The following is a 22,946-nucleotide window of genomic DNA, read 5'->3' as shown; positions in this document are numbered from 1 at the left end:
AAGGTCAATCAACGTGTGTCCCCAGCAAAGAGGTTGTCCTACCATTGGTGGTCTAGAAACTGACATGGAAGGCAGGAGGCAGCAACTGGCTTTCTCATTCCTGAAGCTCAGGGACGTGGTCAAAACCTTGGCCCTTGTCCACGTGTATTTTGACGTCACCAAGACATGGCTTGGACATGGCCCCGATTGACTCAGATGTGCTTGAACATGACCTAGATGTGCTCGGATGTCTAGTCCCTAAGCTTACCAGGGGGAGAAATGCCCCTGAGTTGGGACAAAGACACACTCCGGACTGCAAGATTCACAAACAGTTTATTTATTGTAGGGAGGGACAGACTACAGCGCTGGCTCCCATACTCGCACTGAGACACAGCCTTCCCTGGAGGGCCACAGTGCACAGGGCTTCACTGGGACAGAGGAAAGTGGGCTGAGGTTCTAAGAGGAGGCTGGGGTGACCACAAGGGCATCCTGGAATTGGAGGAGAAAGTCAAAAAAGTTTTAAAAAAATTATTTATTTTATTTATTTATTTGACTGCAGTGGGTCTTAGTTGTGGCCTGTGGGATCTAGTTCCCTGACCAGAGATTGAGCCTGTGCCCCCTGCATTGGGAGCACGGGGTCCTAGCCACTGAATAGTCAGGGAAGTCCCCTCAAAACATTTTTAAACATCCTGCCCTGTTGTGGCTTATGGTGGTTTGTCCTCCACCAGGTGACCGCTAACACTGGGAGTCAGGACCTTGAACGCATAAAGGGTTCTTGGAAGGGTCAGAGTAGGAGGGTCTGTGTGTGACCAATGACACCACGCAGGGGTCTGGGGCATGGATGAAGTACCCGGGTGCACAGTTTGGGATTATATAGGACAAGTGTCTCCACCCCAGCAGATCACCAAATCTCGCAAAGTTTCGTCAAGTGTAGATTCCTGACTGTATCCATTGGGTCCTAGGCAGCTAACATTTTTAACAACACTCTGATTTTGGGGGGGAAACTAATTGTGGTATGAGGAATGGAACCTATTAGATTCTCCCCAAAATTTCTACCATGATAATTTTCAAATATGTAGCAAAGTTGAAAAAATTTTATGGTGAATATATTTGTATACTCATCACCTAGGTTCTACCATTAACTTTTTTCAAACCATACTTGTTTTATCTCAGATCTATCCATTTATTCATTCCTTTGACTAGATTTTAAAACATAAACTATAAACAGGGTATCAGTGTGCTGCTAGTCCAAAACAAAGGAATAGAGCAAAACAGGAAATTTGGGGAAAACATTAAAAAAAAAAAGAGTGAAATGATACCTTTCCAACCCAATGATGAATTATGGTTTGCAACTTGATTTAAAAAAAAAGGAGAGGAAGTTGCTAATTGCCCCCTAATAAGAGATATATGAAATACACTAAGCTCTAGCCACCCAGTTATAGGGACACCAGTTGTCCATCCAACATGAATTAAGTGCAGCATGTGTCTTAGATAAACTGCTTATGTGGTAATTGAATCACTTTATGTAATAGTTCACTAGTGCATGACCTGTGTATTCAGACATCCCTGGCTAGAGATAGGCAGAGCTGGATTTGAACCAGTTCTTTGGTCCCTGAGTCTAGACTTAGCCTCTTTTGTTATCATGCACAGTATGTAGTCATAATTCTCCATCAAAGCCAGCTGAAGTATGGACAGATTTTGAGGGTGGGCAGCTGAAAATGAGTCAAATGTCAACATGTCTTTGAAGCCAGTTAACAAAGCCTCTTTCCCTTCCACCTGCCTGAATGACAGGTAGGATGGAAAAGACTGGAGGCACATGACCCCAGACTAGGACAATCACCCTCTTCCACTTACAGACTAGGACTCAAGGCCCTGAGAGGAGAAGGGACTTGCCCAGCATCCCCCATAAGTGACCAGAGGAGCTAGGATTGAATGCAGCCCCTATCTCCCCTCCCAGGGCTCTCCCTCTGACTGTGCCCTCCCTGGGGGAGAGTGTTTAACTCCACTCACCTTGGTCAGAGACAATGAAAACGACTTAAATCCCAAGTCTTTCACCATTGACACTGGGATCCCAGATCTTAATTTGCCTGAAATCACAAACGTGGTCAGAGACTTGTGAGCTGGTGGTGGGGTTGGGCAGCTGTCAGTGGGCCCACAGTTCCTGCACCTGGCACGCCTGATTCAGACTTCTGCCTCTGCTTCCTGTTCTCTGGCCCTGGCATCCACCCTGCCTCGTCTCCCCATTCTTTGCCTCCAGCCCCAGCTTCTGGCTGTTCCAAAGGGCTCCCTCACATCCTCTCACATTCCTGCTCAAGAACCATCAGGGGCTCCCATCATCCGCAGCAGAGGGGCTTATACTTTGAGATTTCTCAAAAACAAAGACATGACACAAGCAGGGTGGACATAGGTTACCAGTTCACCCACCCCCATGACCTGAGGTTCAATAAGAATAATTCCTCCTTTTCTCTTGGTTTCCTCCACTAGTGACACAAATAGCCATGCCAGCTATAGCCAACAACAGCAAGAACTGTTGAGCACTGGCTGTGTCAGGTGCCCCCTCTCTTCTCTGTAAAAACATCTTCTTTATGCCTCTGGGGAAGGTGTTGTTATTTCCCCATTTTACAGATGGAGAAACTGAGGCTGAGGATAAGGTAGTTTGTTCAAGGCCAGGCAGCCAGCAGAAGAAGAATCAGCACCAGAGCTCAGGTGTATCAGAAGTCCATTGAGCATGCTCTGGTTGTTTCCACTTCTGTCTCTCTCCTGCTGTTAGCCTGTGAACCTGGGGCATTGCCTGCACCCTCTGTGGATGCCTAAGTTTTGGCATGAGTGAGCAAACTGGGTTAGGGTGTTGGAGATGAGAAAGCTCATTTCCAGCTGGATAACCTGGAAGGCTTCCTGGAGGAGACGGAATTCGAATAAGGCTCTGAGGATAGGTGGAAAATAAATGAAAGGGGCCCCACATGGAGACACAGGCAGGAGCGGTAAAGCGCCTGCCGTCAATGTCCTGGGGAGCAGGGAATCAGACAACAAAGGGACGCACCATTCTCGTTTGGCAGGAGGATGGAGGTGAGGACCTCAGTGGTGATGTTGTTCAGAAGTTTAGGCTGTGAAAGAGAAATGGCTCTGTCACCATGGCTGAGAATCTGAAGTCCTCTCAGCCATTCCTCAGATGGGCACGGTCCTGCCCTGTGGTGAGGGCAGCAGGTGACAATGCTGAATCTCAGGTTCCCTGCTGGTCAGAGCTGCAAGGGCTCAAGGATCAGACATACTGGGGGGGAACAAACCAGCTGGCCCTAGATCAGGCAGGTGGGGAGATTGGAGTGCATTCTGGGATGCATACCTGGCCCCCAATCTCTAGGGCTCCACTGCTCCGTTCCAGCAGAATTCTCCAAAGGAATTCCATCCTGATTCCTGAGTTTTTGACTTCTCAAAGGAAGCCCGAAGTCCCAATTTTCATATGGAAACCACCCCATTAAAAATATTTAAAAAGGAATTAAGAGGCAAAACAAAAGGGTGGAAAAATATGCCTCCCCCACCCAAACAAAGAAACAAATATCCCACCATGGCAGAAGACAGGATTCAGCCAATTTGAGATCTCTGATTCATTTTGACTCTTCAGGGAAACTGAGGATTCAGGGGAAGGGGCTGCCCAGGGTCACTGAGATGAGTCTATATGAGCAAAATGTGTTATAAAATAGATTTGTTTTCTAATTTATGGTCAAAACTTTACAGAAGGTAAGTCTGTGTGTATCTGTGTGTTTGCAAATGTGTAGACTTTCAGCTGTATCTGTATACAGTAGGTGCTCAGTAAACACTTGAGCCAGGAAGTTGGACTTTGTGGCTAAGATCGGGGAGGCTGGACCGCTCACCATGGAGCTGCCCATGGGGACCTTATTCAAAGCCATTCCTAGGCAATGTCTCCTTTTGAGATGGATCATCCTGGGCAATCTCCTGCATCCCCAGGGAAAATCTGTTCATACTCACGTCGAACACGCCAATGTCTGAGTTCATCAGGTGGATCCGGTCAGCTCTGCAAGAGAAGATGCCCATCAGGCTGGTCCCCTGGAGTCACATCCATTCATCCATCCATCCATTTATTCAAATGGCAACCCACTCCAGTATTCTTGCCCGGAAGATCCCATGGACGGTGGAACCTGGTAGGCTACAGTCCATGGTGTCACAAAGAGTCGGACACGACTGAGCAACTTCACTTTCACTTTACTGAGCACCTAGTATGTACCAGACACGGCACAGGCTCTGGATACAGCAGGGACCCACATAAAATTCTTGCTTCATGAGCTTACATTGTAATGCCCTTATACACTGGAATGAGCTTACATTGTAATGTGCAGGGGAAGCGGAGGAGAGAGCAAACACATAGTTGCCCAAAAAGCAGGCAGAAAGATCACCCCCAGAAGTGAGGACCATGGTGAATGGAGGAGACCATCCAGGCAAGGCGGCCTTTCCCTTTCTGCCCATCCCCAAGCAGCCTTCACTCAACACTCACACCCCAGAGGTTCAGGACACTGGGTGTTTAAAGAAAGCAGTGGTCACCAGGCAGACTCATTTCCATCTCCAGAACCTTCTCAGTGATTTTTGTATTTACCTGATTTCATTAAAGCTGAGCACAAGTAGGTTATCTTCGGTGTAAAACTGAACGTCCGAGGAGGCTTCCTGCAACAAGAGAAACCCAGGACCCATTTATTTAGAGGATTTTTGTCAGGGGTTGGGTGTAGGGCTCTGCACGGAAGCTCTGGGGTCAAGCTGACATGGTCTGAATCTCAGCTGTTGGCTGTGACCTTGGGAAAAGGTCTGACCTCTGTGGGCCTCAGATTCCTTCTCTATGGGTACAGGGCTGGTACCTGTACCCATGCCCCAGTGAAAAGGTTGCACATAGAATTGCTGATGATGGCAATGATGACAGTAGCCAATATCCATGGAGCCCTCCTTGTGTGTCAGGTGGTGTTTTATGAGCTTTATCTGATTATCTCCTTTGATCCTCATGACTCTGTGAAATAAGTCCCATTATTATCCCATTGTAGAGGTGTGTAAACTGAGGGACAGGCAGGATGGTGACTGTTAACTGGTTATTATTATTGCAAAAGTCAGAAGCTAAGCCAGCCTCAAACACAGGTAAATACATCCAGCATCTTGACCCTTAGACTCAGGTGAGCTGAGTACCAGGCTCCAGGCCAGCTGCACCCAAAGAACAGACTTCTCTGGCAGGCCTGGGCTTGGAGGCCTTTTCTTAATTTTTAATTCTTTTTAGGCTATGCCATGTGGAATGCTTTTGAACTATGATGCTTGAGAAGATCTTGGGAGTCCCTTGGACAGCAGGGAGATCAAGGTAGTCAATCCTAAAGAAAATCAACCCTGAATATTCATTGGAAGGACTGATTCTGAAGCTGAAGTTCCAACACTTTGGCCACTTGATGTGAAGAGCCAACTCATTTGAAAAGGCCCTGACACTGGGAAAGATTGAGGGCAAGAGGAGAAGGGGGTGGCAGAGGATGAGATGGTTGGATGGCACCATTGACTCAATGGGCATGAGTTTGAACAAACTCCAGGAGGTAGTGAAGAACAGGGAAGCCTGGCATGCTGTAGTCCATGGGGTGGCAAAGAGTTGGACGTGACTGAGCAACTGAACAACAAATGTGGAATGTGGGTCTTAGTTCCCTGACCAAGGATGGTGGCCTTTGCAAAGTGCCTGCTATTGGCCACAGAGGGGGAGTCCCCAGGGAGTGAGGCTGGCTGGGGTCAGTCCCTTCTCCCTGCTTGTTGGGGGATCAGGGTATCCCTACACCCCCATAGGAAGCCAGGGCACCATGCATCCTGTAGTTGTGTGAATGGTGCCCACTGACAAGGTGTGTGGACAGCTTGCACAGGGCCTGCAACCACCCTCCTGTAAGGAGAGGGTAACTTTGGCCTCCGACAGCCAGGTGCTGTCCAGACTCCTTGGCTGGGCATGGAAGGCCTCGCTTATCCAGGGTCCAACCATGGATCTTGCCTCGTCTCTTCCTTCTCCTTGTCCTCTGTAGGATGCAGTTGGTGCCCCCTCAGATCCCCCTTTTTTGGGTGGGGCACCCATTCCTCAGCTGCTGAGTGTCACTGCTGCTAACAGTTCCCAGCCGTTCCCTGGTCTGGGGACCTGCCTTTGCTGTATCGACCTTGCTGGGAGGTTATGTTCTTCCTACCTTGGGGGCAGTTAGTGACCAATAACTGACAGACAAGGGCGTACAAGAGGCCGGCCTTCTTGTTTCAGCCTGGGCTCAACCCCGTGGTGCCACCATGCTCCAGAGCTCACTGTGGGATGAAGCAGAAGCCAGCTTCCAGCTGAGGCCATATCCCTGCTTGTCCTCCTGGGAACTCTCCCCCAGTACAGCACTTTTCTAAGGGTCTTTGTCTTGGGCCTGTTTCTAGGGGCCCTACCTAAGATATCTTCTACTGGGCCTGTCCTTTGATGAGCCCACCCCCAGATCTTTATCCACAGGGTCCTTGTAAATGGAAGATCTGAGATCTGACCTGCTTTGGTTACTGAGAAAAGCAATTCAGAACTTACTTGGAGATGATTTAGTTCTGTTCATCCTTTGGAAGAGGAAGAGGAATTATCCCCTTTCCCTCTAGGCCTGTGGTTTGGACAGAGCCAACCCCAATCTCCCAATCTGGGATGTGTGTGTGTGTGTGTGTGTGTGTGTATGTCCCAGCTCAGAAAATTTACATACTTCATTTTTCTGGTCACACTGATTGGTTCATGCTGCTGCTGCTGCTGCCGCTAAGTCACTTCAGTCGTGTCCGACTCTGTGCGACCCCATAGACGGCAGCCCATCAGGCTCCCCCGTCCCTGGGATTCTCCAGGCAAGAACACTGGAGTGGGTTACCATTTCCTTCTCCAATGCTCGAAAGTGAAAAGTGAAAGTGAAGTCGCTCAGTCGTGTCTGACTTTTCGCGGCCCCATGGGCTGCAGCCTACCAGGCTCCTCCGTCCATGGGGTTTCCCAGGCAAGAGTACTGGAGTGGGGTGCCATTGCCTTCTCCGGACTGGTTCATAAGTGAGCATTTGACCCTAACTCACCCAATGAGAGTCAGCTTTGGAACTTTTGCTGGAACTACTGGGAAAGAGAAGCTTTTCCATTGAGGTTGCCAAGCTGATAGGTTATAAGCCTGATGTGGCTTAGGGGCACTTCCAAGAAGGGACAAACTGCCTGAGGATGAAGGCAGCACAAAGAAAAACAAGGCTGCTAGATGGGAAGAGAGAAGAATAAAGATGACATTGTTTGAACACCTGATACAGCTATTCCAGAAACCAGCACTGACCTGGACTTTTCAGGTATATGAGCTAATGCAATTCCTTCTGTGCATGTGAATTAAATGTCTGCCCAAAGATTCTGACTAATTAAGAGTTGAGCCCCCAAAGCCCCTGATTCTTGGTTCAAAATTCCCTTCCCCTGGCTCCGCGAGGTAACAAGAGTGGTGGAAACGTTTAGCAAACAAGAGGGGGTGAACAAGAACAGTGAACAAAGGGATTCCCTAGGTTGCTGCCAATGTCTCAGACAGCTGAACTCACGATGCCCAGGGTGAACAGGGGGCGGCTGTCTTCATTGGTGGCGAATATTTCCAGCACGATCAATTGGGCCACCTTGGCATTGCCCTGGTCCAGAATGAGCACTGGCGTCCCCTGAGTCTGGATCTTCACGATCTGTGTGGGCCCCAGCTGCTCTGCTGCCTGGAAGGACATCAGACCCATATGAGGCCTCCCAAGTGCCTCCCCGTAGTCCACGAGCCCCATGGGGTCCCATGAGACCTGGCCGCTGCCCACCCTCCGGGCCTCCCTCATTCCTCTCTGTGCTTCCTCAGATCCTGGAATAAATTGTTGTTCTGCCCATCTCACAGTCTTTCGTTTGGCTTCTCCCTCCATCTGGAATACGTTTTCCTTCAGGAAAGCCCTCCCTCATCTCCCAGGCTGGTTCAGATACCCTGGCAGTTATCCTATAACCCCTAGAATCTATCTGTCCTTTGTCATCACTAACTGTCCTGTTAGGTTGAAATCTCCACGAGGACAGGGAGCAGTGTGTTACAGTCACCAGTGCTGGGGGGAGAGAGTGGTCCCACACCTCCCTCCCCCCCCAGAGGCCAGAGGACAGACCACAGCAAACACCCTCCAGACTGCAGATGGCAAATGGACCAACCGTTTCATCGATCAACTTGATGCTTGACCTCAGCTGGCGGGCTACCTCAGGAAGCTGAGGAAGAGAGGAGGTCAGAGCTGGTCAGCTGGTGGGGAGAGGGGAGACACACCTCCAGCAGTCCTGCTGCTGGGATCCCTCAAACGCCAGAGAAGCTGGGAGAGTCTGGTGGCCCAGTGCACATATCTGCCCTGGTAGGAAACAGCCTCTATGTCAGCAGCTGTGGGGAATGAAGTCCCAGCCAGCCTGGACGTTTACTGTGGATTGGTGGTGCCTGTGGGTCTGTGGGCAGCTTCCTGTTCTCAGAGGACACAGCGAAGCGACCCAATTTTTACTAGAGTTGTAAATGTGGTTGCTGGTGACCACGCCCCTTTCCCTGTCATTCCAGCCCCTCTCCCTGACTCCTAATCCCTGAGAGCTTGGTGATCTGTCAGCTACTTTAAAGTCCTGCCCTGCTCCCATATCTTTGGGCCAACCCTGTCCCCTTCTGGGTCCCATCAGTCACCTGGAGGAGAAGGCTCACCCCAGTGGACTGGTGGTGGTTTTCTGTTGTGCTGGGTTAATAAGGATTCCGAGGCTGTGACAGAATCCAGGCTCAACAGGCAGGAGGGCCCTGGGAGATGAGCGATGTCTGCCGGGGGCCCTGCAGTGGACGGCAGCAGTGCATCACCGTCCCCGGGCCAGTCAATATCTAAGATGCCCTTTGGACAGGACTGTTATCTGATAGAGGAAGCAGGTGTTTCAGGTTCCAGGGAGGCAGAACTAGGACTGGCGCTGGATGTTACAGAAGGTTTTCAGCTTTCTAGTTATATATATGTCAAAGGCAGGCTCTGTTCAAGGAAGGAGTGAGCTCTCCATTGCTGAAAGTATGTAAGTCGATCCTGAAAGGAGGTTCCTGCTTGGAGGGGTCCTTACACCCTCTTTGATTCAGGAAGTTCTCATGATGCAGCAGAGTTGGCTTCAGGCTCTGTTCCTTGCTGAGACTTACCACCTTGTCCAACAGGACTGTGAGTTTTCCCGAATGGAGCAAGGCAGCTATGATAGTCATCACCACATCCTTCCTCACGGTGAGCCTGAAAGGGGTCTGGTTCAGGGTGGGCAGATTCAGGGAATCCCCAGCATCACTGAACAGCTTAGTCACCTTTCCTTCCGAGTTGAACAACCTGGCCTGCAGAGACACAGAGGAGAGACCTTAAGCTCCGCAGTGTATCTAGTAATAACCTAGAAGGAAATGATACCCTCCAACCTGTTTCTCTTTTTGCAGTTGCCGTCAGGAAGCTTAGCCTGGCAGTCAGTGCCTTGCTGTTGTAGATGAAGAGCTATCTCAGCTACTTAGCAACACCTACTCCATCTGCACCTCTCAGGTAATCTCCGGATTTTAAAAACTCTAGATGTCTTTTTGGTACTTAGGTTTCAACTTCTCAGACACCCCAGAAACCCTATAGATGAAGAGAAAATTCAAGACTGCAGCAGAATGGGTGGAAATGTTTGATGCTGCAGTTTCCAGGGGTCCATGAAAACGGGTCTGAGGTTCACACTGCCTTGCTTGACCTGGTCCCAGAGGGTGTCCAGCACCCATGTGGTGAGTGGCTCCATATTTTAGAAAGAACTGATGGTTACTGGGCGCCTCCTGCCTGCCAGGCCCCATGTGGTATCGTTACCTTCTCTCTTTAGTGACTGTGTTATTACATTTTACAAATGAGGAATTTGAGGATCAGAGAGGTGAAGAAACTTTTCCCAAGTCACACAGCCAGAGAGTTTTGGAGCTGAAAGAGAAATTTAGATCTGTGTGGTCCTCCGTGATGTGTCTGCATCCTGGGCTCTTGTTCAGAATCACCAGATATTTGAGGATTGTCAGGGGCTTGCCTGAGAGAAAGACCAAGAGTCCCTCACACTCTGGCCCCTGACGGCAGAAATCAAGGTTGGAGGAGATTGGGTAATTGGGGTCGATATTCTGTGTGTGGCCCATACATTCCAGCTGCTGACTTTTCTTCGCCAGAATGGTTTACGTGGGACGTGGTCAGCCTGTTGAGACTTTTCTAAGTCTCTTTTCTTAGCCTGTGTGTACTGTGACCCGTGTTTTCTCACCTGAAGCAGACCAATGGTCTCTGACTACTGGTGGTCAGAGAAGGGAAGGAATGTCCCCACTTTCCCCTGGAGGTCCCATGACACTCACCCCCAAGATGAGATGGACAACACTGTGGTCGATGACAGGAGAAATAAAATCAAGCTTCAGGTGCTCAGAGTTGAGAGACATGGGCACTGCTCAGGGAGAAGAAAATTCTGTGAGGGTGGAGAGCAGTATTGGATGGCTTGGTGGGAAGTTGCTTTTGGCTAAAGCACCATTTTTGCTTGGGTGGGGGTAGGGGTAGGAGCAGGAGTCATGATGATGTTGATAAGGACAATAATAAAAATGATGAGATACTGGCTGACATTTATCAAGCACATGGTAATGCGTTAAATTGTACACATGTTAGCTCATGGAATCCTCACAATAACCTTAGGTCCTGCTATTACCCTAGGCTCAGAAAAGTGACATGACTTGCTCAAGGGCATACTGTAAAGGGATCTGAACCCAGCTGGTCCTATGTCAACATTTTGGTTTGGAACAAAACTGACCTATTGTTTATACCGCTCCACCTCCCTCAGCAGTCTGATCTGTACCCGCCACCCTGGCGGGGTCTGAGTCTGTCCTAGGGATCCCTTTCATCCTCCTTGGGATTCCCCACTTGGCCACCAGGTGGCAATGGCGTCTCATCTGCCCTGGCTGTTGGGTGGAGAATAAAGACCAGAGAGGGATGTGGGAAGTTCGTTCCTTGGTCCGCCTGCTTCTGGGAGAGCCTGTGGAGCCTGGGGAGCCTGGGGAACCCTTCCGCTCTGCTCCTAGGGAACAGAGGAGCTGGATGGACTTGGGGTTCTTGTCCTAGTAGCTTTGGCTAGCCTCTTCCCACCTCTGAACCTCAGTTTCCCCATCTTAAAATGGGGAAAGTGAAAGTGAAGTTTGCTCAGTCCTGCTCGACTCTTTGTGACCCCATGGACTATATAGTCTCTGGAATTCTCCAGGCCAAAAATGTGGAGGCAGTAGTCTACTTGCCTCGTGGATTGTACAGGACTGATACCTAGTAAAATCAGCTCACTCAGATCTGAATAAACCAGACTTGAAACTTACAGAACTGAGTTTAAGCCTTCCCCTATCACTAATTCCTCCTGTGAACTTGGACAAAAGATTTCACTTCTGGGCCTCAGTTTCCTTATCTGTTAAGTGGGATAATGATCGCTACCTCGTGGAGTTGTCTGAAGGGTCAGTGAAGCAGTATAAATAAAATACTCAGCCCAAGGACTTGGCCCAAAATAGGTGCTCTATAGATGCTGAAAACCTATTGATTCCATTCTTCTCTTCCCAATCCTCTCTGGTGGCTCTTTGAATGAGCCTCTTCAGATCCCCAAAGAGTAGATGGTAGAGTTTTCTTCTCCCCACCAATCCCCTCTCTGAGGGGTCCAAGAATGCAGACTTTCACTGTAAAGGGTCTGAGGATACAATTTGTTTCTTCCCTTGATCCCCCTTCTCTGATAGCCCATAGTAGTCTCTGTATCATCCATTCATCCATTCATCCATCCATCCATCCAACCATCCATCTATCCATCCATCCAGCACACATCTGTAAGCACCTCTCTGTGCCAGGCAGAGCACCTGCCATGGACCAGGCACTCTCCATAAAAATTTAATCCTCACTAACAATCCTGGAGGTAAGGATGTATAAGCCCCCTTTTTCAAAGCCATGGAACAAATCAGTGGCAGAACTGGAATTTGATCTTGGGTTTATCTGGGGCACCCACTGGCTCCCATAGAAACTTGCATGTACTATGTACTGATGAAATCACAGCTGTGGTGATTTCCTGTCTGTTCATCCTGGGCAGAGATCAGATGATGTTTGTCCCACTTGCTACCGGGCTGAGTTGCTGCTCAGGCCTGACCAGGGGAGGCTTGCCTTGGGTACAGGCAGTGCTTGGAGGTCAGCTCAGCAGTCAAGGAAAAAGGAGAGAGAGAGTGGTGCACCTACCCTTTGTCAGGTTCAGGAATTCCCCACGCATGTCCTCAAAGGCCGCCTTGAGCACAGGACACAGCTGCAACAGCACACATGCAGGGCCTCCATCAGCCAGGGTCAGCGCTCAGCCCCACAGTGACCCGTGCCCAGCTCACCTGGGCTGAGTCCTGCCCCTGTACCCACGGCCAGCCAAATTTTCACCCATGTGCTTGAGGACTCAGTGGTGCGTCTACTCTCCCAACCATCACCGCTGCTCAGAATCACCACAGCTTCTGGTGTCACCTGGGATCTTTTGCAATGATTTGTCCCTTGCCCTGTGTCCAGGTGTGCCTGACCTGCCAGCTGTCTTCCCTATGAGACTCATCGTATTCACAAGAGCCCATGTTTCCACAAGAGGGAAATGCAGAATGCATTCCTTCATTCACTTCTTCAGTCAAATTCCAGCAGTTCTCAGCAGGGGTGATTTTGTCTCCCAAGAGACATTTGGAAATTTCTGAAGACATTTTCAATTGTCGCAGTTTACCGGGTAGTGTTACTAGCATCTAGTGGGTGGAGGCCAAGGATGATACTAAACATCCCGTAGTACACAGGACAACCCCCGCAATGAAGAATTATGGGGACCAAATGTCACAGTGACAACCCCAGCCTCAGCTGTTCTGCTTGGGAAGGAAGTTAAACATTCAACTCACTTGATCCTGGGACTCAAAGGCCTCGCTCCTTGCTCTAAGCAGCCTCTTTTCCAGGGCAGTGCTCCAAGACTCTGTCATTTTGTCTTAGGTTAAAATTCCCCAGTGAAGAACCTCTGGTTGACCACCTATTGCTACTTTTGAGAAATGACTATGCACTTTGATAAATGTTAATTTTTCCTATGAAAAGCCAGTTCCCTTCTCCAGCTGCTTTGCCAACCCTGAACCCAGGGAGGGTGGAGGAGTTGGACTCAGGGACTCCCAACATTCTCTGCCTGTTCCTCGTGGGAAAGGTGCCCCTGGCCCCCTCTGCACACCCTCCCATAATTCCTCTTCCTTTAGTTCCACCCCTGGGTCTCAACCATGGTGACATGCTAAAATCCTCCTTTGGGGGAGCTAGAATCCTCTGAGATACCAGGGCCCCACCAGACCAATTAAATCTGAATCTCTGAGGTTGAGCCCTGATATCACTATTTTTAAAAAGCCCTCCCAGGAAGTTCTGATGGGCAGCTGGCATTGGGACCCACACTGAAAGGGGCTTTATCATTTTCTAGGTGGGCTCCTCGGAGAAGGTGATGGCACCCCACTCCAGTACTCTTGCCTGGAAAATCCCATGGAAGGAGGAGCCTGGTAGGTTGCAGTCTATGGGGTCACGAAGAGTCGGACACGACTGAGTCACTTCATTTTCACTTTTCACTTTCATGCATTGGAGAAGGAAATGGCAACCCGCTCCAGTGTTCTTGCCTGGAGAATCCCAGGGACGGGGGAGCCTGGTGGGCTGCCGTCTATGGGGTTGCACAGAGTCGGACACGGCTGAAGCGACTTAGCAGCAGCAGCTGGGCTCCTGCCACATTTAAACATGCCGCCCTTTTCCTTTCATGCCACATGAAATATTCATAGGAGGTAGTTTCAAATCCAGTGATTCATGGTGGGTAATCATAATGATTGATGGAAGGTCAGTTTTCTCAAATTGTTCACTGGATTTGGCTTTTCACCCTTAAAAGCAGATATTTTCTCAAATTGTTTCTCAGTTTTTCAAATTGCTCACTGTATTTGGCTTTTCACTCTTAAAAACAGGCTATTATGTAAAGAACATTTTATAATCCCAGGTTCTTGCTATCTTTTCTAGTGGAAGATATATTTTTAGCTAGTAAAGTATAATGCCAGTTAAAATGTGATTTTGCCGGAGACTGGGAAAAAATTTCCATCTGAGCCCTACTTTAAGAAACTGTCACCTTTAAGTAGAAGAAAAATTCCTTAAAAAAAAAAAAATCTCACATAAGTAAAGCTAAGTTTTACAAAATTATTCCTTTCAGAAGGCTCTCTGGAAAGGTTTTAGAAAGTATTAAATAGGACTTCCCTGGTGATACAGTGGATAAGAATCTGCTTGTCAATGCAGGAGACACAGGTTTGATCCCTGGTCTGGGAAAATTCCACATGCTGGAAGCATGTTAGCCTGTGTACCACAGCTGTTGAGCCTAAACTCTAGAGCTTGTGAGCTGCAACTACTGAGCTCATGTGCCATAACTACTAGAGCCAATGTGCCTAGAGCCTGTGCTCTGCAACAAGAGAAGCTACCACAATGAGAAGTCCATGAGCTGCAACTAGATAGTGGCCCCCGCTCATTGCAACTAGAGAAAGCCTTCACACGGCAATGAAAACCCAGAGCAGCCAAAAAATAAAACAAACAAATAAACAAAAATTTCAAGAAAGTATTAAATATGGTACAGCTATTAAAATAGTTATGACTATCATACAGTGGTATCGGAAATAGATATAAATTAGAGGATATCAAATAATACTGATGCTGAGTGCAGCCACATAAAAATATGAGTGCAGATGGATGGAGATTTGGAAAACAATATACAAAAGAAAAAATAGCTGCTAAGTTAAGGCAGGAGGATTATGGGTATTTTTCTCCCAAAGTTTTGGTTATTATTTTGTGTTTTTCAGTCAAAAAAGTTTTATTATAAATTATCTGATTTTATTTATCTGATAAGGTATTTTTAACCCCAGGAGAACCACTGTTGTGAACACATCTTGGAATTCACAGTGAAAAATCAGTGGTCATAATGGCGGATAAATCCAACTTATTGAGTTTTAGCTTATCTGTGACATATAAGGGACATATAAAGGGAGATGGATTCGTGTTCACTGACTCAGAAAAATAAATACAACAAGACCTGCTGGGTAACAACCTTCTGATGACACAACCAGAGTAGTGTGGGACCCTGGTGTGCTAGAGCCAGCTTGGATCAAGTTTTGAGAACCAATTGTTAAATTTTCAGGAATTTCTGAGCTTGGTGCTAAACCTGACATTATTAAAAATCAAGTTGTATACATTTACAATTAAATAAGTTATGCTAAGAGCAAAGTCAACTCAAAACTCATTACTTCCTAATTATTCTGTTCTATTTTACCATTATCCATTGCTCTTGAGGTTATTTATGTCTATTATATCTGCATGGTGGAAACACGATCCAATAATGTGCAACCAAGCATCTCTTCCTGACCCTGCTCAAATGTTTGTCCCAATTTCTGCTCAGTGAATTCACACTAGTAGCTTGAAATTGGCAACAGAAGGGGTGTTTACATCAGGGAAGTCAGCGAACGCTACAAATCAGGACTCCCTTCCTCCAACCCCTCCTGAGTCGATTGTTAACAATTTATCAGCACATCACTATTCAAGGTCCCTCGGCTGTCTTTTGGCAGTTTCATTACCTTGACCACAAGGATCCTCTGCTGAAAGAATGACCCAAGCCCAGAAACTTCCCACTCAAAGGAGACACAGGTCCCTTAGCACCAGCCTGCAGTTCCACCTCCGACCCACAGGGGGAGCAGGCTTCGCAGACCAGAGAGACCCTGACTCCACTTACCTCCCTTTTCACCAGTTTGGGGAGGGCTGGCGTCAGAAGGCTTATGACCTTGTCGGCTAAGCATTTGAGCAGGAAGGAGAGCCTTCGCGGGAGGAGAAGAGGAGAGAGATGAGGTGGGTCAGGGATGATCACCTCTCCCCTGTGTTGTAGAAGGTGAGACCGAATCCAGGGAAGGAAGGAACTTGCCCAAGGCACAGGGCCTGTTAGAGACAGGGCTGGGTGTAGCCCCTGAGCCTGGTGAAGACGGCGGCAGATAGCTCTCAGGGACACAGGCTGGGGGCTGTCTTTAGGAACGTTAGCTGGACACTGGAATGAAGATGGTGGGCGTATCCCCCGTTCTCCTGCTAAGGAGGGATGGAGGGAAGCATCATGTCTTTGAGCAGCTGTTGTGTGCCCTGCACTCAGCTGGGTGCTTGAGGACACTGCCCAATCTCATCCTCTCACTATGGAGGTGAGGCATGGGGAGGTGACTTGTCCAGAATGTTGCCTGGACAGTAAATGCGAGAGTTGCATTGTGCTCGCCTGACTCCACAGTTCAGACCCATGGCTGCACCCAACCCTGCCAGTGGTGGCTTGGGGCCCAGAAAAGAGCCTCCGCTCCACTTTCAAATGTTTGTTCGAATTTCTGGCACAATGCTGAAATCCCATCATTATTGCTTCACCCTTGAGCTCTCTTTGGCGTCACAGATTTCCTTCTGAAAGGAGCCCCACACCAGGAATCAGGAGGGAAAAGTCCCTTTCTTTTTGTGGGCCTCAGTGTTCTCCATCTGTAAAATGGGGCCAGGGCACCACCTGGCTTCCCTCCCGTGTGTGCAAGGGGCCCGGTGAGAGGTGGCTGCACTCACTTGTGCAGCAGGCTGATGCGCAGGCTCCCGCCGGTGTTGGAGCACTCGCTGAGGGCCAGGTGGGTGTGCTCCCTCTCACTAGTCTCCACGTGGATGATGGCTTGGGCCTCCACCTCCATGTGCAGCTCCACAATGGTCTTGAAAAGGGGCCTGGGAGTGGAGGAGCCCCATGCTGTGAGCTCCAGCCCAGCGTGAGGCTGGATCAAGCCACACTTGCTGTCCACCTCTGTCTCCTGCCTCTTGGTCCTCCCTTCTCAGGCTCCATGCTGGGTTCTCCTCATCCCCTCATGTATATACCTCACTGTGTCCCAGGCTCAGTGTTTGGATTCCTCTTCTGATTTAAATCCTTTACATATGCCAGCTTCCAAACTTATACCTAACTTCTTTCTCACATGTCTTACTGGTGTCTCAGATTTAATGTGTACGTGGACAGAGGAGTCTGGCGGGCTACAGTCCATAGGGTCACAAAGAACTGGACATGTCCTAGCAACTAATACACACAAACTGAACTACGGATCCTTCCCTAATCCCTCTCCTCTCTTGATCTTCCCTGCCTTGTTTTCTGGCTACTCCATACTGTCTTGACCCTTCAACCTCCCCACCACCCTAGCCCCACCCCGAGCCCTAATTGAATCTGTCAGCAAATCCTCTTGTGTCCTCCAAGACATATTTGGAATCCAGCTTCTTCTCACTACCTTCCTGCTCCTAAACTCTGGTCCACACTCTTATTGTCTCCCCCTGAATTATTACAGTGGCTTCTGGATAACCTCCCTGCCTCCACCCTTGTGCCCCAACACAGCAGCCAGGAGGCTTCTTGAAGAATGTGAAATCATATCACATCCCTCCTCTGCTCAGAGCCCTGCATGGCTCCTGTCTTACTTGGTAAAACCAAGTCCTCACCTTGGCCCACCGGCCCTGTACGATCTGGCCCCAGCGGCCTGCCGGCCTGACTTCCCACCAGGCTGTCCCCTCCCCTCCCTCCTTAGGCCACTCTGTGAACCAGACAACTGCACTCTTGCCTGAGGGCCTTTGCCCTTACTCTCCCCTCCGCTTGGAACTCTCTTTTCCTGCATGGAGGATGGGGGCTGGGAGAATGAGTGGAAGAAACTGTCTGGCTTGCGGTGCCCGACTCAGGGGACACTCACGTGTTGAATCCAGCCACCATGTCCAGGGGGGCCTTGACCATCAGCTGCCGGCCGTCGGCCAGGGGCTGCACCTGCAGCTGACCGATGCTGGCTGAGGTGACTTTCAGCCTGGACGGGACATGGGAGGGTTGAGATTCATTCTTCGTATTCGACTGAGCATCATCCCCAGACTGGTCCCCATCTCAGCTGTCCCCCAAAGTGTCCAGGCGGCAGCTGGACCCAAGCCCCATCCACTGACTCCCCTCGACATGGTCTTGCTCCCCTCCCCCTCCCCACTGTCTGGAACATTTCCATGGCTCCCCTCCTCACTCAGGAGATGAACCTGAGCTTCTGGGGCTGACCTGTAAGACCCTCTGTGCTCTGGCCCCTTTGACCTCTCCCTCTTGGCCTTGGGGTCTGAGCACCAGCCATTCTGACTCTCCCCCACCCTTTGCCTCTGCCCAGGCCAGTCTCTCTGCCCAGAATGCCATTTCTTCTTGTCTCCTGGTAAGCATGGAGTCATTGGCTCACCCATCCCCACCACTGAGAAGCATCGCCTTTTCTCTTCATCCTCCCACCCCAGGTGATCTTCCCCTGGGGTCTTCCCTTTTAGGGTTCCTGGGCCCCTCTTATGGTTCTTGTCAACTCCTCTGGGAGCCTCTGAGGGAGAGGCTTTTTTGATCCATCCTTCATGGTCAGGCACAGAGTTGACACCAACAGATGCTTGTTGATTGATCCATTGAGCATGCAAAGCGTGTCCTGGGTAAAGAGCCAGCTCCCAGCTTGGTTCTGCTCCACTTACCAGAGGACTTGCTGCAGGATGGATTTAACCAGGTTGGCGGAAATGCCCCCATTCAACTCCTTCTCCATGGCATTGAGCAGTGGCAGCTGCTGCAGGGTGTTGGTAACATCTCGATTCTTCAGTTTCTGTGTCAGCACTGGAGACAGATCCCAGGGATTAGGGTCCAGCAGGAGGGGCAAGGAGGATGGCTTTGTGGGGGCTCCAGGCTGGAGGGGGGACATCACTCAGGGTTATTTGGACTGGGACATAAGGTGAGGGAAGGGATGGCTTCATTCTGAGGATGATGGTCCAGATGGATCGTTTTCACATGGAGACTGTGACTGGGCATGGGTGGGACCATTCCCACCCTTGAACATTGCCAGCCTCCGCCAGGAGTGTTGGCCAGGACACCTGGAACATGGACCTACGTGTCTCTCACTATCCACTGGCAAATACTCCAAGAGGCAGGGAGCTCCTAAGGCCTTATTTGGGGCTGTTCTGCTGCTGAAATGAACTTGCTAATGATTCCCTGGCATCCACATTCCATGGGCCTGTTGCCCAAAGAGCCCCAGATGCTATGCAGAGAATGGAAGAGGCAGGAGCCCTGGGTTCTGGTCCCTGCTGGACGTCTGCCCTGATGACTGGAGCCCATTTGGCTTGTGTGCAGAGCAGGTCAGAGTGCTGGAGAGCTGATGCTGAGAGCAGCATTGGAGAGCAGCCGTCAGCCAATGAATGACTGGGGGGAATTGGTGTATAAAGACCCTGCCTCCCTCCCTCCACCCCTGGGCAGGATGACTCGGCTGTGTGTCCCCCACTGTGTCCCAGAATCCCTGTGGTTAGTGCCTCGCAGAGACCAAGCCAGTCTTTTTGCCTGCACTGTGACAATGGAGCTGGCCCCCATAAATAAGCCTCCTTTGCCAGCCAGCGCACTCTTCAGTACTGTCTGTCGAGGTTCTGGAAGGACATGGAGGAGGAATAAGAAGCTTGGCCCTGGCATGCTCCTCTTGCCTGGCTTCAGTGGTGTCACCTCCCAAGACTTCGGGCTGGGAGTTGAGTGGATTTCCTCGGGCAGCCAGTGACCCCCCGGCTCCCTTCTAGGCAGCTGCCAGAGACAGTAGTCCCTCCCTCCTGCAGAGAATTCCATTGGCTCCCTGGCAGACAGTTCTCTGCCATCTGGCCTCAGCCTGTCAACCAAGGACCGACTCTGACCTGGGACAGTTCAGGGAATTTCCCACCATTCTGGGGGCTTCAACCTTCTCCCTCCATGAGTTCTGGGGGAGGATTCTCCCCACCAGGTTTTTTCTGTACTTGGATTTGAGCTCCCTGCTGTGTCCCAACCCCTAGGGGATTGTTTGGCATTCTCTCTTTTTTCCTTCTTAGCTGGTTTCCCAGTGTTTCAATTCTTGCCAAAAATATCTGATACAAACCCAACTGTTGGGCTTACTGTGTGGTTTCTGCCTTCTGACTGGTCCTGACTAACACAGTTGCCCAGTGGGACTGAGCCCCAGTTCCTGGCGATAACTGTCTTGCCTTTACCCAACTTGCTTCCTGCTCTCCTGCAGTTGTTGCCTAGGATCACCTCCAAAACCACCCCCTTGCACACAGCTCCTTGACTCAGACTCTGCTGCTGGGGAACCTAAATGGCTGCCCCTCTCCAAGCTCTTTCTGGCTGAAATTCTATGTGCTTGCAACTCAGTGTGGGCCCAGAGCATATGTGCCTCCCCTAGGAGTGCCTGGAGTTCTCAGCTACCCTTCCATCCTAGGAGATCCATCCTCTCTAGTGGATATATATCCATCCTATACCCACAGGCTATAGTGCCTTTCAGCTGGGTAGGACCTGGCCCACGCACAGGGCCACAGCCCAGGCCCACCATACACAGAAGGTTGGGCTCTGTGTGCGCCAGTTGGACCATTTTTGGGGTCACAGCTGGGCCAAGGATGTTGCTAAACAGCTAGAAGGCCCAGAACATCATTCCACCTATAACAAAGAGGTATTCGGTCCCCAAAGTCAGCAGTGCTGAGGCTGAGAAGTTCAGCTGTAGAGGTCATTAAGCGGTTGTCACTTTCTGTCTTATTGAATGATCCTGACAACCCGGGGAGCGGGGAGGCCCTCTTCCAGAGGAGGAAGCCAAAGCTCAGGGAGCTGCCAGGGCCACAGAGCTGGAGCTTGATAAAGCTGTGCCTGGGGTGCAGGCAGCCAGACTGCCAGCTGAAGGTGCTTGCTTTGGAGACTAGTTGCATACTAGGTCTAACCCAGAGGAGGGGCTCTGGCAATAGGCTTTAGGCAAGAGCAGCTGGAGAGGCATTTACATCGTTGCATGTGGTGGCCGCATACTCCTCTGAGGGCCATGGGCCTCAGAGTAGTAGGTTTTAGAATCATGGAATTTAAGAAAGGGATCTTGGAATCATAAATACCTGAGATCATAGACCCTCCCAACCTTTGTAACTCACCCTGTCAAGTCTCACTCAAGACTTGGGATCCAACCATGCCTTGTATACCCCTAGTGATGGGGAACTCCCTCCCTCCCTTGGAGGGCTGCTCCACTGCCCCCTTGCCTTACAGTGAAAAGGCCTGGTTGGCTAAGACTTACTTTGCTTGATGACTTCTGCGCTGAGACTGAGAACCGCAGGAGGGTTGAAGGTGGCTCCTACCAGGTTGGCTGCCAGCAAACCACAGAGGAAGGTGAAGGTCCACAGGTAGGCCATCTTCTTCAGAGTTGGCAGGTGGCACGTAGCAGAACCTGGGGTGAGCACAGAGGGCTCCATTAGCTGAGCAGAGAAGGCCCAGGCCAGGCCTGCCACACCTGGTGACTTGGGGTCATAGAGTCCTGGAGAGGCTGTTTAGTGAGATGGTTAAGAGAGTAGGCTCTGGAGCCTGACTGGGTCTCTGTGTCCTTTGACAATCAACTTAACCTCTCTGTGCCTCAGTTTTCTCATCTGGAAAATAGGCATCATGACTGCTACTTCATGGAGTTGAGATTAAATGAGATAATATCTAGAAAGCATTTAGCACAGTGCCTTTTGCATGGTGGGATTCCCAGGTGGTGCTAGTGGTAAAGAACCTGCCTGCCAGGGCAGGAGATGTAACAGATTTGGGTTTGATCCCTGGGTCAGGAAGAAACCCTGGAGGAGAGTACGGCAACCCGTTACAGTATTCTTGTCTGGAGAATCCCATGGACAGAGGAGCCTGGTGGGCTACATAAGGTCCATAGGGTCACAAAGAGTTGGACACAACAGAAGCAACTTAGCATGCAAGCATGCTTTTGTAGGGTGAGCACTTGGTAAATATTAGTTATTTTCTTACAGGACATCCACCTTCAGTGCTCAGGACAAAACATTTCTGCTTCTGTTTTTTTTCCCCACCCATCACTGTGGCACTTAAAGCCCTCAGCTTCAGCCAACTTCCCTCCCTGGGTTTCCCCTCTTGCTCTACGAAGTTCCAGTCATTCCAAGCTGCTTGAAGTTCCCAGAACAAACCCTGTTCTCTCCTATCTGTGTCTTCGCCCTGCTCTTCCTGCTTCCTCCAATGCTGTCCCCCTTCCTTATCTGCCTGCTGAACTCCTGTTCATTCTTGAAAACTCCACTCATGTGTCCCTTTCTCTGTAACCTGAGAGCCAGGACCACACCTGGAGAAAGGTCGCCCTGGGGGCTAGTGTGTGCCCAGGACAGGAAGTGCAGACTGGAAGGAGATAAGCATTCAGGTAGGAGGCAAAGTCGTAGGAAAGCTGTTTGCTTAACTCGCAGGGCGCCCCCCGCCCCAACCAGACTATGAGCTCCAGGAGGACAGATTGGGTCCCCCTGCTCCCTTCTGAGTCCTCAGCACCCAGCATAGCACACTGTGCTTTAACAAGTGGTTGCTGAATGAATGAATGAATGGCCCCGGGAGCCCCGGAAGAAAGGGGGAGTGTGAGTTTCTTAAACTGAGGAGGTCTGAGCCATGGGAGCTGCTGTCGATTCACAGGACCCTCATTCCTGATTCCTGGATGCCTGAAGGAGGAAGAGAAGTGTCGTGGCCTGGGAGTCAGACAGACCCGAGTGGGAGGGCAGCCTCTACAACCTGCTGTGTATTCTCAAGCAAGTGACTTGTCTTCTCTGTCTGTTTCCTCATCTATAAAATAAGGGGTAATAATAATGATACTTACCTCGCAGGGTTGTTGGGAGGATTCAATGGGACCATCCCTTTGTGGCCTCATATGCCACAAGCACCCAATGAGGGTTAGCTGTTACTCTGATAACGACAGTTATTGTTGCTAATACTGGGGTCAGAAGGAGCCACCTTGCAGTCAAAGCCGGAAAACAGAGGGGACGCCCTCCCTGCACCTGCTCTTTTGCCCAGGAAGCCCCCTACCCCTCCTCCATAGTCTTTTTGCTTCAAGTACCTTGACCCTGTTTTCCCTTCATTATTAACTCACACTGCTCATTCTCCT

General features: G+C 50.0%; 2 protein-coding genes across 8 annotated transcripts in view; one reads left to right on the top strand and one right to left on the bottom strand.

The window, feature by feature from the left end:
- Nucleotides 1-22,946, top strand: part of CDK5RAP1 (CDK5RAP1 mitochondrial tRNA methylthiotransferase) — a 123,263-nt gene that overhangs the window by 86,823 nt on the left and 13,494 nt on the right. For 3 of the 7 annotated variants that reach the window (XR_014073840.1, XR_014073842.1, XR_014073839.1), the window contains one exon: nt 9,426-9,525. The gene's annotated coding sequence lies outside the window, so the exon portion shown is untranslated. Of the gene's footprint in view, nt 1-5,248; nt 7,306-9,425; nt 9,526-13,447; nt 13,524-22,480; nt 22,642-22,946 lie in introns of all 7 variants that reach the window. The other 4 variants (XR_014073838.1, XR_014073837.1, XR_014073841.1 and 1 more) reach the window with 3 other exon arrangements.
- Nucleotides 294-22,876, bottom strand: BPIFB1 (BPI fold containing family B member 1). The gene is made up of 16 exons (XM_081559716.1): nt 22,662-22,876; nt 21,111-21,260; nt 18,541-18,676; nt 17,760-17,867; nt 16,615-16,764; nt 15,770-15,851; nt 12,223-12,286; nt 10,338-10,423; nt 9,150-9,329; nt 8,165-8,218; nt 7,543-7,701; nt 4,586-4,653; nt 3,964-4,009; nt 3,020-3,083; nt 1,990-2,066; nt 294-468 (listed from the first exon to the last, which is right to left on the bottom strand). Exons 2-16 carry the CDS (start codon nt 21,223-21,225, stop codon nt 436-438), a joined length of 1,422 nt encoding a protein of 473 aa, XP_081415842.1. The 5' UTR covers nt 21,226-21,260; nt 22,662-22,876; the 3' UTR covers nt 294-435.

This window comes from Giraffa tippelskirchi, chromosome 13 (genome assembly GCF_054371585.1).
Source record: "Giraffa tippelskirchi isolate mGirTip1 chromosome 13, T2T-mGirTip1v1.2.pri, whole genome shotgun sequence".
NCBI classification, from domain to species: Eukaryota; Metazoa; Chordata; class Mammalia; order Artiodactyla; family Giraffidae; genus Giraffa; species Giraffa tippelskirchi.
Note: the sequence above shows the minus strand (reverse complement) of the source record. Positions and strands in the feature narration are given on the sequence as shown.